Source organism: Anopheles marshallii, chromosome 3, assembly GCF_943734725.1.
Source record: "Anopheles marshallii chromosome 3, idAnoMarsDA_429_01, whole genome shotgun sequence".
Lineage (NCBI taxonomy): Eukaryota > Metazoa > Arthropoda > Insecta > Diptera > Culicidae > Anopheles > Anopheles marshallii.
Genome location: NC_071327.1, coordinates 14474265 through 14487037, shown reverse-complemented (window position 1 = coordinate 14487037; position 12773 = coordinate 14474265). Strand labels below are relative to the sequence as shown.

The 12773-nt window shown below is 42.4% G+C and overlaps 1 protein-coding gene across 1 annotated transcript in view; it reads left to right on the top strand.

Moving 5' to 3' along the window:
- LOC128713738 (semaphorin-1A) overlaps window positions 1-12773 on the top strand; it is a 119083-nt gene that overhangs the window by 96104 nt on the left and 10206 nt on the right. Inside the window, 7 exon segments of the mRNA XM_053808605.1 lie at window positions 4393-4497; window positions 5289-5377; window positions 6200-6341; window positions 8244-8365; window positions 10687-10767; window positions 11499-11644; window positions 12452-12534. Coding sequence (XP_053664580.1) covers window positions 4393-4497; window positions 5289-5377; window positions 6200-6341; window positions 8244-8365; window positions 10687-10767; window positions 11499-11644; window positions 12452-12534 — 768 coding nt within the window.

The window sequence follows — 12773 nt, the reverse complement described above, 5'->3', positions numbered from 1 at the left end:
CAATTATGTTTGATATATCAGCTTTCGAATATTGTTCCACAGCTTGTGATTTCCTGGTGTATTTTGGAATCCGTGAGTAGAGAGTTCTAAATAAAACTCACCGAGCACTTTCTTTGAATAGCGACATGATCGTCCACAAATTACTGAGCAAACGAGTCTATCGTTGATCTTTATTTTGTAGGAAAATTTAGGGACACATCGTGAGAACATTGTATTGAGTTGAGAATTGCATTCAATGGTTCTAGTTCTGGTTGATTTTAGTCTATGAATATCTGCTAATTTTTAATTGCCTAGAAGGAGAACCTCTGTAGAAATTGATCTAATGTGTAAAAATGCGATGTGACGCTATAAAAAATCGCAAAATTTTCTTCCAAAATTCTTCAACCCAAAAATACCCTTCACCACTATTCCGCCTGATTCTTCATAAAACATGCATAGGCGAGGTTCATGTGAAGCAACGAAAAAATAAAATCAAAGTGGCAACTGCATTCCAACCGTTTCGTCGAACAAGTACGTCAACAGCCTGTGTCCCTGTCTCAAGCAAAAGATGAATGGCTCCACATTGCCTGCTAGCACAACAGCTTTTCCTTTCACCACATCGTAACACATCCATCAGCCGGCAAAAGCACCACAAACACATGCACACATTCGGCCGCTCGAAGAAGTGGGGCCTGTGTTTTCACAGGATAATTCATAAAGTTGAAGTAAAAATATGCATACAATTTCTGCACAACCATCGTGGAAGTTCCACTGCTTGGCGGTCCGGACCGTCAAACCTGGCACCCCGTGCGAAGACGGCAAGACGTAGCAAGGCAAAACTTTTTCTCATGCATCTTATTTTTCTTTCGGAGTAAGCGACCACCTGCCTTCCACCGTGGTTGAGGACAAGTTTTCCACTTGAACTGCCGCTTTCTTGACGGGCGCTTTTATGTTTGCCTTTCCCGTGTGTATACGTGTGCAGGGTGCTGTATGAAGCGCGAACGAGGGAAGGCAAGGGGGGGGGGGGGGGGAGAGTAAGTTTATGGTATGCTCCGACGGTCTTGTCTTGGTTGGTTGTGTGCACCTCATGCCCTCGTGCCAGGTCGCTATGGCAGAACAACTTTTCTTCGGATTTTGGGTTGGGTGTATGTGACTCGCTTTTTCCCACTGTAGTTGTCCTTATTTTCCTGCTTTTCTTGCTGTACTTTACGCAAAGTTCACGGTTTTAAACCTAAGACTAAGGATTCTTTGCCGTGCCGCGGGTATTTCCTACCTGCAAATATTCGTCTCTCATCTGACACCACATTCCAATGGTGGTTCCGAATCGCTGGACCGTCGGACGGGCGGTTTCAGAGTTTTTTTTCCCCCCGACTGTCGTTGTCGTCGTGGTGACTTGCTTGCCCTTAATTTCGGAATTCTTTTCTGGTAACGACAATTGCGAAATGACCAGCGACAGGACAGTAACACAAAAAGTCCTCTCGCGCCCCGCCTTTTGGCCTCTCGACAAATCTACCGAGAAGGAAACATATTTTGCTTTTCGGTTCTTTCGAGGACTTTGCGAGGATGTTGTGATACCATATGGAAAGGAGTGGCACAAAAAAAAAACACCTCATCCCTTGCCCAGAATACGGCACGGTTAGAGCACAGCTGTTCGTGGAACTGCTCCTTCATTAGTCACAGACCGGAAATCACGTAACCGTTTACGTAACGATGGTGGAAACACAAGTTAGGGCCCGGAAGAAGCCCTAGAAGCCTGGCGCGCGGTACAACACATCCCGGGAGCGTTTACTGGCTTATGGCCGATGGGCACACCGAGTATCTGGGAAATAAAAAATGTAAACCGTTTCTTTTCGTGAAGCGGAAACATGGCTACATAAATTGGCTTACGAGTAATGACCTGACCGGATGTGGGTGGGTTGTACTTTTTTTTTCGGTCACAGACAAAAAGGACAAAAGGACGTGCGGTAAAATAAACATGCACATGAATAAGAAGAGCGCTTTTGCTGTCTTCACCTCATGTTTATTGCCCGAATGTAATGGATGTTATCCCTAACGAAACAAATGCTTCCTGCGCTCAGTGTAAGTAGATAATCAGCAGCTGCAAAGAACTGGTATTGGTCCTCTCATTGGAAAAAAAAAAATCCCTCAATATCGCACATGTTTATAAGATTATTTTCAATGGAAGATAGTGGTGCATTTTATATCCCAACTTGGTTGAACTTTGATGTAAGCTTTTCACTAGTAATATCTCGCGTTTAATATTACACAAGACAGCCACTAAAAATTGACCAGACGCTTCAGATTGCTGGATAACAAAGAAAGGTTGGTAGCAGGTTGGTTACGTTTTTGAAGCATGCGGCAAAATTCCTCATCATATATTCTCAGCGAATTTCTTGTCTACATTGAAATTGCACCCGAAATGCAGTCTCGCGTAGTGATGTTCGCCCCTTTTTTTTCCCTACGCTACTTCATGACGCAATATGATGAGAATCGCATCGTGCTTCCGTTAGCTTGTTAGCTTAGGACAGTGTGGCCAGTTTATTTTCTCGCGCAGTTACTACGAACCTGCAACAACAACAACAACAAAAAAGAAAGACACGACCAAAAACTGAAAAGGATTTCCCGTATCCCGGGATGGAGTCAATTTTATGTCGGCGAAATACTGCAGCTACAAAGCTTGTAAAGCAGGTCATACCCGAAACAATGAATACCAAATGCAAAAAGGGATGCTTGTTTGTGTCCTTCCGGGACTCGTTCGCTTCCTTCTCCCACCTGCCGCGTAAAAAAAAACATTGCTCAGTCCAAAACTGTACAAGGATTTATTACTTATTTACGTGCTCAATTTGCCACACGGAAGTGGAATGTTGAGGGTAGCCTTTAAAAACCATAAAGTCTTCCATACTTGTAAAGCTGTTTTTACCAGCTCTTTTTTTTTTGTTCGGTAAAAATACGGGAAAAAAAACATCCCCGAATTAGGATGGGAAAAGCTTGCTCGTAAGCTGCAAGCGGAATGAATTTAATTTGTTATCGTTATTCCAACATCCATTTTGCAACCAACCATTCGGGTGGCGTGTCTGCAAATGTATCGACCAAACCCCTTTGCCAAATCGCCCTCCTCGCCAACGAAACCCACGGTTGCAGGGTTTTGATAAGGCACAGGGGCCACCGTGCTGCGGCTGCTGCTGATGATGATGGTGGTAGGTTTTGGGTGGTTTAGCCGGTTTCCCGCAGGAATCTCATTATACGCAGCCAACACGCGGGGTGGCCGGTTTGATTTTCCTCTTCCTTTGATTGAAGCAGTGTTCGAGAAAGCAACAACGAAAGAAAAAAACTGCACATACTCCAACCTATCAAAACACAAAATGAAATAAAATAAGGGGAGAAGTATCGGTAGCTCAAGCGTATCAGCGCCATGACGCTGGAAATTACGACACTTGAACTCTCCGCCTGTGCGAGATGCTTGGAAGGATCGGTTGGAAAAGAAAAGTCGGAAAATAGAGAAGGAGGGAGAGATAAAAGAGAGTACATTACATCCATCCGCGCTTAAACCGCGTATTCGGGTGGCTATAATCTCGTTCAAGGTTGAGTTCTCTCCGTATTATATATCCTTCCGGTGGAGGGTTTTTCCCCCCTCACTCGAATCGGTTTCTGATCATTATCCATCCGAGCGATGGATCTTGATGGTTCGAACCCGGTTCCGAAGACCCGACCGTTTGCAAGCATGAAGATGCAATCAACGTATTTGGGAAGGGGAGCGATGGATTTTCATAAAACCATGCTGCCTGCCTCCATCTTTATCGCATCATTTTCGTTTGATGTTGTGTGGTTGTGTGGCGCAGCGTAAAAAGAAAAAGTCAATCACTCTGTCTACTAGCGGGAAACCGGCCCAGCAATTTTGGGCGGTTGCATGGAGCTGCTGTGGCGCGGTACGGGGCAAGCAATAAACGAACGTGAACACACTCATAACGTTGCAGATTAGATTCAAGTTGCTGATTGTGCGTGTAGCGCAAGGTATATTTCATTACAAATCGCAATAGAACGCTGGGAAGGACGAACCAAGGATCAAACTGTTCGATGAAACGTCATAAATAAAATACACTCAAGTTGCGCTGAAACCATACGAGTTCAGGTGAGATTGTATGGTAACATTAAGGTATTTTATGAGATTTGGTTTCGAGAGGAATGCGGGCGCAAATTTAAAGAGACTTTGTTCATTATGAAAACGCAAAGATACGCGATGAATTGTAACTTTCCCTTGTGTTTTCGTTTTCTTGCGTTTATTTATTAAGTGATCTTTGCTCAATATTTTATAGTACCTAAGCAAGTTAAATTATTATTTCGTTTCTCAAATGTTTACCTTGAGTCACTAAATTTACTAAATTCATATTATCTCTCTTGTTCGTTTTTTTTCAGATAACGAACTTTATTCGGGCACTGTTGCTGATTTCAGTGGACTGGACCCTATCATCTATCGCGAACATCTACAAACCGAACAATACGACAGCCTCAGCTTGAACGGTAAAACAGAATTAAACCGACCAACATTCCATTTGAACACCAAACCATAACTTCCCCCGTCCCAAAATGGATAGCGACGCGCAATTTGCCTACCACAACAGAGCAGAGATATGGCACAGAGCGAACAAAGCAAAACATGCAAATTGTGCATTTGTTTAGCCAAAAAAGAAAAAAAAGCTGTTTAAATGAAGTTTTATCACTCAGCGCGACCCACTGGACAAAACGAAACTATAAGCAGTGCTCTTTGTATTTCGAGCCCCAAACTAGATTTAGCCCGGTCTCGCACATTAGTTCCACGTAATCTGCCATGCTGGTGTTGCGCATGGAAAATTACTTTCATCCGTCGGAAATGTATAACACATACTGCAATTCGATCAACGCTAATTGCAAAGGACAACTGAGCGTGCCCAAAACCCACTAACATTATGCTTCGATAATCCTCGTTTCGTTTGTAGCTGAATTATTCACCCGTGCTCACAAACTTCCTCTCCTGCCAACCGACGCCGGCAGCTAAACTATCTAAATAATTATTCCAATAATACCATACCTTCGGTGTGCTGTGCATCGTTATATGATCGCTCGCGGGGTATTGGTTCCCGAATGGAAGCCATACCCGCGATTCCAGTGCTCGCGAGATATCGTATGCCATCTGGTAGGCAAATAGTTGTCGTGCATTAAAATGAATAATTAATCGCACCTATTCCATCCACCACAAAACCCCGCTCCGTACGCAGCGCTGTCCACCGGTCAAAGGTGTAAATTGATCATTATCGCTTTCATAAATATTTCAGCGCCCAACTTTGTCGGATCCTTCACGCAGGGTGACTTCGTGTACTTCTTCTTCCGCGAGACGGCCGTCGAATTCATCAACTGTGGCAAGGTAAGCCAAGGGAGTTTGTGTCTTCTGGGTTGGCGGCGGTGAACGTGCTGGCGAACGTCATAAATGGACCGTCCAGGCAGGGCACATGGCGAGGCCAGGGCCGGCACGGGCCTGGTAGTAGTTTGCTTGTGTTTCATTTCACAGACAATTTCTCCCATTCACAAGAAGTCGACCCTGTCGTCGTTGTCGTCGCCATTAGCCTGGGCATGGTACCAGCACGAGACTGGGCATGTCGAACGATAATGAAATAACTTTAATTAAAGTGCTTTTCTTCGCTTGTTTTCACTACTTGTTTTCTCACGTCCTGGTTCTTTTTTTTTTTGCTTGTCCACTTCACTACTTCCCCTTGTACGAAAGATAAGTGTACGAGGCATTTTTTGCCTTTATTTTCCTTACCTTCCCGTAAGAAATCGTTATGATGTTCTTGTCACTTTTCTTTCCCTGCTTCGGTTGCGTTGATTATCACATCGCTTGCCCTCCCTCCCCGTATTGCTTATACACTTTGGCCATAGTTTTTCACCGTGCCGCATTCATATTACTAAAGTTTTTCCTTCTTGAACGTTTTATGCTGTGAAGAAGATGAAAAGCTGCACCAAAGGGTAGTTTGTTCTGCTTTTGTGACTGCCTCACGTCTTAACTAGGTTGTGGAAAATAATTTCATTACCGACATTTCCGCGTTGTCAAAGCTTCATTGCACATTGGGCGTGTGCCGGCTCATATCCTGGAAATGAAGAAACTTGCTTTTCTTTTGTATATCTGTTGCATTATTTTATTTCTATTTTCTAACCAACATTAATGTTTTTGTCATTGCTTTCTTTGCAGGCCATCTTCAGCCGTGTTGCGCGTGTGTGCAAATGGGACAAGGGTGGTCCGAATCGACTGAAGAACCGCTGGACGTCTTACCTGAAATCTCGTCTAAATTGCTCCATGCCGGGCGATTTTCCGTTCTATTTTGATGAAATACGTAAGTATCTGGAAGTCAGTTAAGGGGAAGTTTGTAAATTATCGAATTTGAGCGATCCTTTTTTTTTTTTGAACGAGTCCTTGCGAAGGCTCAGAAATGCCACGATATGGGAACGATTTAAATCGTGGATAAGAGATATTGATAACCTGCAGAAAATACAGATAGTTTGATGATAGCGTCGTTACTTTTCGCTCGATTCGGAATCACTTCTCTGTGTATGTTGAAATGAGCTGAATGTATTGAGCACTCTAGAAATCCTCTAATATCTCTTTGTCCTGTTTAAATTCGGTAGTTGACTGAGTGGGTTTGACATGTATTTTATACAACTAATGAAATTGCGTATTGGTAATGATTTTAATTGCGTATAAAGCTTTTATCTATTATTCATTTCAACATGATAACAAATTGGCATTAGTCTCATACACCCTCGCAGAGTGATATTTAATTTAAACGTAACTTTAATGTGGTTTATCTATTGCAAGAATCATTTCTTCTTTTAAAGTTCGTTCAAACCAAAAGTGAAAGAAAAAAACTTATTCACGTTTCTGTGCGCCACCTTCAACCTAGACACTAGACACCGTAAGGTAATTTTATATTCTTTAATTTGGGCTTTTGGTCCATCTTTTTGCACTGTTTCGTATCTACCCTATCCGCGGGACACGTCTCCGAAACGTGCGAGGGAAAAAGTTTAGCATCCACCGAAAGCGGACGTAAAATAAGACGTATCTACGGTTCCGCCCCCTCCCCCCTGGCGTAACCCCTTCCAGCTGCAATATGTGCAACCGGTGAACCGGGGTAGAGCTTGCACACTTCAAACTTCACTGCTAAAAGAACCGATCCCGGGGAGCTGATGATTGCATCTAAACAATGGTGCAAAAACCCGGGCGAGAAGTGTGTGGGTTCCGGTTTGCAGGCGGACAGGAAATGAAATTGAATCAACAGCAGTTGAAAAATAGTTAGCTAGGAAAATATTGAAAAGTCAGTTCATGGTGCCAAAGCAGGGACGATCGAACGGTGTGCTGCGGGATCTTGCCGCATCATCCCTGTGCTAGTGGGGTGCGGCAGGAGACTTGTGGTAGGAAAAATTGAACACCATCACCGCATCGTCAGGGTCCGCGTTGTTTGTGGCAGGATGAAGAGGGAGTGTGTGTGTGTGTGTCGGACAGCAGCGTCATCAATTCGCAACTTCGGTGCAACTTCTTGCACCGCTGCTAGAGCAAAACGGTCCACAAGGAGCACTGCGCTGCTGCACCAAAGGGGGCGAAATTGCAGTGTTCTAAACGAACACTTGCGCTGGCGGGGAAGAAAAAGCGAAAAAAGTTTTCAAATCCTTCTTCCATTCGATGTCTTGTTTCTATCGAAACTCATTTATGTTGTTTGCTCTGGCTGCTGGTGCTGCTGCTGTTAGTTCTGCAATGGAGTTGTGAAGTGGTGTTTGCTTCTCGTGCGTTTGGCACGAGCACCATGCGGATGTGCTTTTTCATTGCATTGACCTTTTCCCATTGGCAGCAGGGGAAAAACGGTTCCTCGTAAATGCATTGGAGATTAAATCAAGTATATTTTTGTTTGTTTTCGTTGGAAACTAATACGAATTATGAATTACCTGATGTGTGCTGCGCAACGATGTATTGATTGCTTTAAAAGATTTTCGTGTTATAATTTGATTGACAATAAATTTGCTGTTTCACCGAAGCAATCTTATAGAAACGTATGTTTTCATGTGCTTGAATGATGTACATTTAGAGGAGGACAAATTTTCTATATTCGCAATGTATATATTTTTTAAATAGTCCATTGAAATGGGTTTGTTGTTTCGAGATGTATATTGTTTTACTTACATCTTTGCATTTTATGGATAAAATCATCCCAATGTAACTGATACGATCTTCCCTTTATTCACAGAATCCACCAGTAATCTTGTCGAAGGCAGATACGGACATGCCAACTCTAAGCTCATCTACGGTGTGTTCTCTACGGCACCGAACGCAATTGCAGGATCAGCAATATGTGCATTTTCACTACAGGTAAGCTGATGCAGAAATTCATTCCCTTTAAGAATAGATATAATATAAACAATAAACTGCAACGTGTTAAATGTTGTAAATTCGAAAAATATTACACATTGAAGGTTCTATGCATGTGCTGCTGTATTCTGATTTGATCGAATGTATAATTGCAATTTATAGCACATCAACCAATATTCAAAGGATAGTTTTCAACAATCCAAACTGAAATCAGTTCAAAATCCTACTCTACAGCAGAGCCTTGATGGTGGTTCATGGTGAATAAAACAATTTACGAAATGCTGCTGGTTCCCTCGCATTCATAAAATGTTTTCCATGCCCTTATCGCTCGAGTTTCGGTACATGCAACGCATCAGCAGTAGGGCATCGATCAACCATCCCAAAGGCGCACAATTTTGATGTATGCAACAATAAGCAGAATAAACAGAAAAGCATATTCATTGTAGTAGAACATCATACACGCTCATACTACGGGCATGGACGTTGCCAGCCGTCATCGATCAATTGCACTGCAGTGATGGGCCATACTGTTCGTAGGGGTTGTAATGGATTCGGAGTAAACATTTGTAATATTTTTGCTCCAAAGCGTACCAGAGAGGCCTCTGCTGTACCTTTTGCGAACGGTATGGTGCATTTGATGAAATTTTATTCCATTAGCCAAATTGGGCAGCCGTGTATGTACCGGCGAAATGTTCACTAATTAAAACTGATGTATTGCTTAAACGATACAGTGCAGTTGCTAGTTCCGGGAACTAATCGATATGGTCTAATTGCGTAGATGCGTACTAAATTACATGTATTAATATTTTCCCTCTATGCAATGAATGTTATTAGCTGTTTTTTTGTGTCTAATATCTCAATAGGCATACTGGCTGTTGCCACAAAAATATAATCCTGTTGCTTTCCAACCACGCCATTTCAATCATCATTATCATTACTCCCCGTTCACCGAAACTGTCCACGCACACCATTAACCTTTAGCAAAACAAATGTAATATAGAAAAAAAACGCAAAAAGGATCTCATTAAAGGTGCTTACCGGGTGCTATAACGTAGTTCTCGCACCACCTTTGCACATTATCAAAGATGATTGATTTTGATCGCCGGTTTCGACCAGGGGACACCACACCAAAGGAACGGAAAAAGCCCCAGCAATGTCTTTTCATTGCATTTCCGTGCGGTTTTATTTGCCCCGGCGAAGGACTCTTGCTCAAAGCCGGCGGTGAAAGCCCAAAGTGAAGGTAGCTATCTCGCTCGCTAATGACCTGTCGCTCGTTAGACGATTGATGGACGGGATTTAAAATTTCATTTCATAGAATATTCAACCCATCGTACTCGGACGGAATATGGCGCACGGTGGGTCTTCGCGAAGGTTGTTTGCACTTCCGGCAGCAGGATTGGGTTTCAGTTTGGAAACCATTTCCATTTAACTGACAGCGCAAAGTAAAAGTTAACCGCTTTACTATCGAACGATGGCTTTTAATTTTGCTTTGGTATTGAACAATGTTCCAACGAAATGATCTTTCGAACCTTTTATTACTTGATAATATGATGAGATGGAAAGCGTCGCCGTAGTTGGTCAGTGGTTGTGTCGATAAGAAGCCACTAATTGATCCGATTGCTATAATAATGGTTAATCTTGCGCTGGTGTCATCAATCGTCTGAGTGGTGTAAATATGTTGAAAACACCTGACTGTTGCGATGTAACTAGCTTTGTTTTATGCTGTTCCGTTTGAAGGAAACGATTCGTATTCTATCGTACTTATTTCCGTTTGATATTTGGCAGCCATGAATCATTTTTCATCGCGCCAACCTTTTCAATTTTCATCGCTCACATTGAGGCAACCAACGTTGGGGGTTGCGTTGTGAAGGAATTTTCCTCAAACTCATTGCAGACCGAAATTAATACCATTAAGCCACCCAAAACCACTCGCCGTTCCCACATTTCATCCAATCCCATTGACATTACTTCGCGAAATTGCCAAACCGCACTCAAATTGAGGGTTTTTTCTCTCTCTCTCTCTCTCTCGCTCTCGAGTTTCCCGTTTTCCCGTTGACCTATTTTGCGTGGCAACAGAAACGTGTCCAGCGAACAACCCGGGTTGCGGTGGCCGCATGCCCTCCCATTTTTACGAGGGTGTTTTGTAATATAATCATCATCACCATCACGTGCACAATATATATGGAGGAGCTTTTTGAGATAATTTTCATTTTTAAGCATACGGCAGCAAAGAGCTAGCATATTGAAGATAAATCGCATTAAAATGTAATTTACTTGATAAACGATAGTAACACATTTCTTCGCCTTCTCTTTCGTTTTAGGAAATTTCGGACACGTTCGAGGGTAACTTCAAGGAGCAAAGTGGACTTAACTCGAATTGGTTGCCAGTAAACCCGCTGAACGTAAGTGGATCCTTTTAAGCATGGATAAACACGTGTGCATATTTCCTTACCATGCTCGAAAGCATAATCCGGTGCACTTTATGCAAAGGGAGCAAGAAAAAAAGTTTCACATCTTTCAACCACTAAACATGGCTTTGCGTTAGTAACTGGTTCCTGATCTAGCGATAATTGCTTTCAATAGTAATCTGATTAGTGTGCGACAAGAGTGCAATCAACCGCCGAGGGGTGAAACTACTCCACTGCAAGCGAAGCAGCAGCACAGCGATGGGTTTGCTCATTTGCCACATATCCCTTAGATAAGAAGCGAAATTTACCGCTAATTGGATCAAAGCAGCGCGATGTAAATGTTTCACCACCATCAAAGTACGGTCCATTTCGTCCCCTCCTCAGATGGATAGATACAGCAGGACAGCAGAACGGAACGGCGGATCAAGCGCCGAGAACTGCAAACTAATTAGTGCAAACGTGTGCTTATGCCCGCTAATTAAAATAAAACCAAACGTGAACCGTGTTGCTGTTGATGCTGCTGCTCCTGCCGGTACTGGCTAATGCTGGACGCGATGTGTCGCTTGTTTATCCTGTCAATTTTGTTGGCGTGTGACCACGTCGAGACACGGACGTCTGCTGCTGCAGCACACCTCCGGTCGAGATGTGTGTGCCATTTTATTTCGCTTTACTGAATTGCATCCATTTCTCTCGTTTCCGGTTCATCTTCAACGTTGCTGGTTTAGGTTCCCGATCCACGGCCCGGCTCGTGCCATAACGATTCGCGCACCCTGCCCGATCTGACGCTCAACTTCAAAAAGACCCATTCGCTGATGGACGAAACCGTGCCCGCATTTTTCGGCTCTCCGATCCTGACGCGCGTCAGCACGATGTAAGTGTGTGTGTGTGTGTTTGTGAGTGGAAAGTGTTGATACCATATCAGTGGACAGAAAAACTGTTTGAAACTGTTTTGCATTAATGCTTCTCCGGGGTGAAGATATGCATGTAGATAGGTGGCCAGGATGTGGAAGGATTAACCGCATAAAACCTTTTTGCTATCCGGGGCAATGTTTTGTAGATCCGATGTTTAGATTTAATAGGGCGCTTTGCATAGAGCTAACTGTATATTTTGCATCAAGGGGAAATGTTGTGCATCAAATAATTGTACATGCTGTTGATTATGTTGTTATTTTTGATGCAATGCACAATGGTTGGAGCAAAACAAAACAACAAGTCTTAAATTCCTTTATTCCTTTTAATTGCTTGTTACGTCAAACTTGCACCATTAGAATGTTTTGTGGTATGTTTTACATTTTCTATCAGGGTTGAAGGGAACCATAGGACTTACACTAAAGTGTTATAACAATTTCCCAATACTGCATAAACAATCAAGTTGCTTCAATAAATGACCATTGCATATTTTAAGATGCTGGAAATGGATGTTACTATCAAGTAAAACATCTTAAGTAATAGAATGTTTTAAATACCTGACAATTATTGTAGGTATTATAAATTTTTTTCAATTCATTTGGAACGGTCAGAAAAAAAAAACAATTTGTAAAATTATGTTATACAAAAATAAATTTGTTGCATTGAAAAAAAATATTATAAGTACTTCAAACCAATAACAGTTTCTTCAGTTTGCTATGATTAATGCTTGAACTATGGCTTTAACAATGATTTATTTGACTGTTCACAGGTATCGGTTCACTGCAATTGCCGTAGATCCACAAATAAAAACGCCCGGTGGCAAGACATACGATGTCATCTTTGTTGGTACAGGTAAGTTCGGATGTCATCTGAAGGAGCTATTTTTATGTGATGCCTTTGTTTACCATTTGGTTTTTACTGTTTATAATCAATGTTATTGTTAAGGGTTTGCTTCGTGTACATGTGTACATGTTTTCGATGTTGAATTACAATACATTAGTCCTGCAAACCCCCAAACAGAAAGAATAAATCGATCTCCTTATCCCGTTACCACAGTTGCGTTTATTCAAAAACACTTTAATCATTCCTTC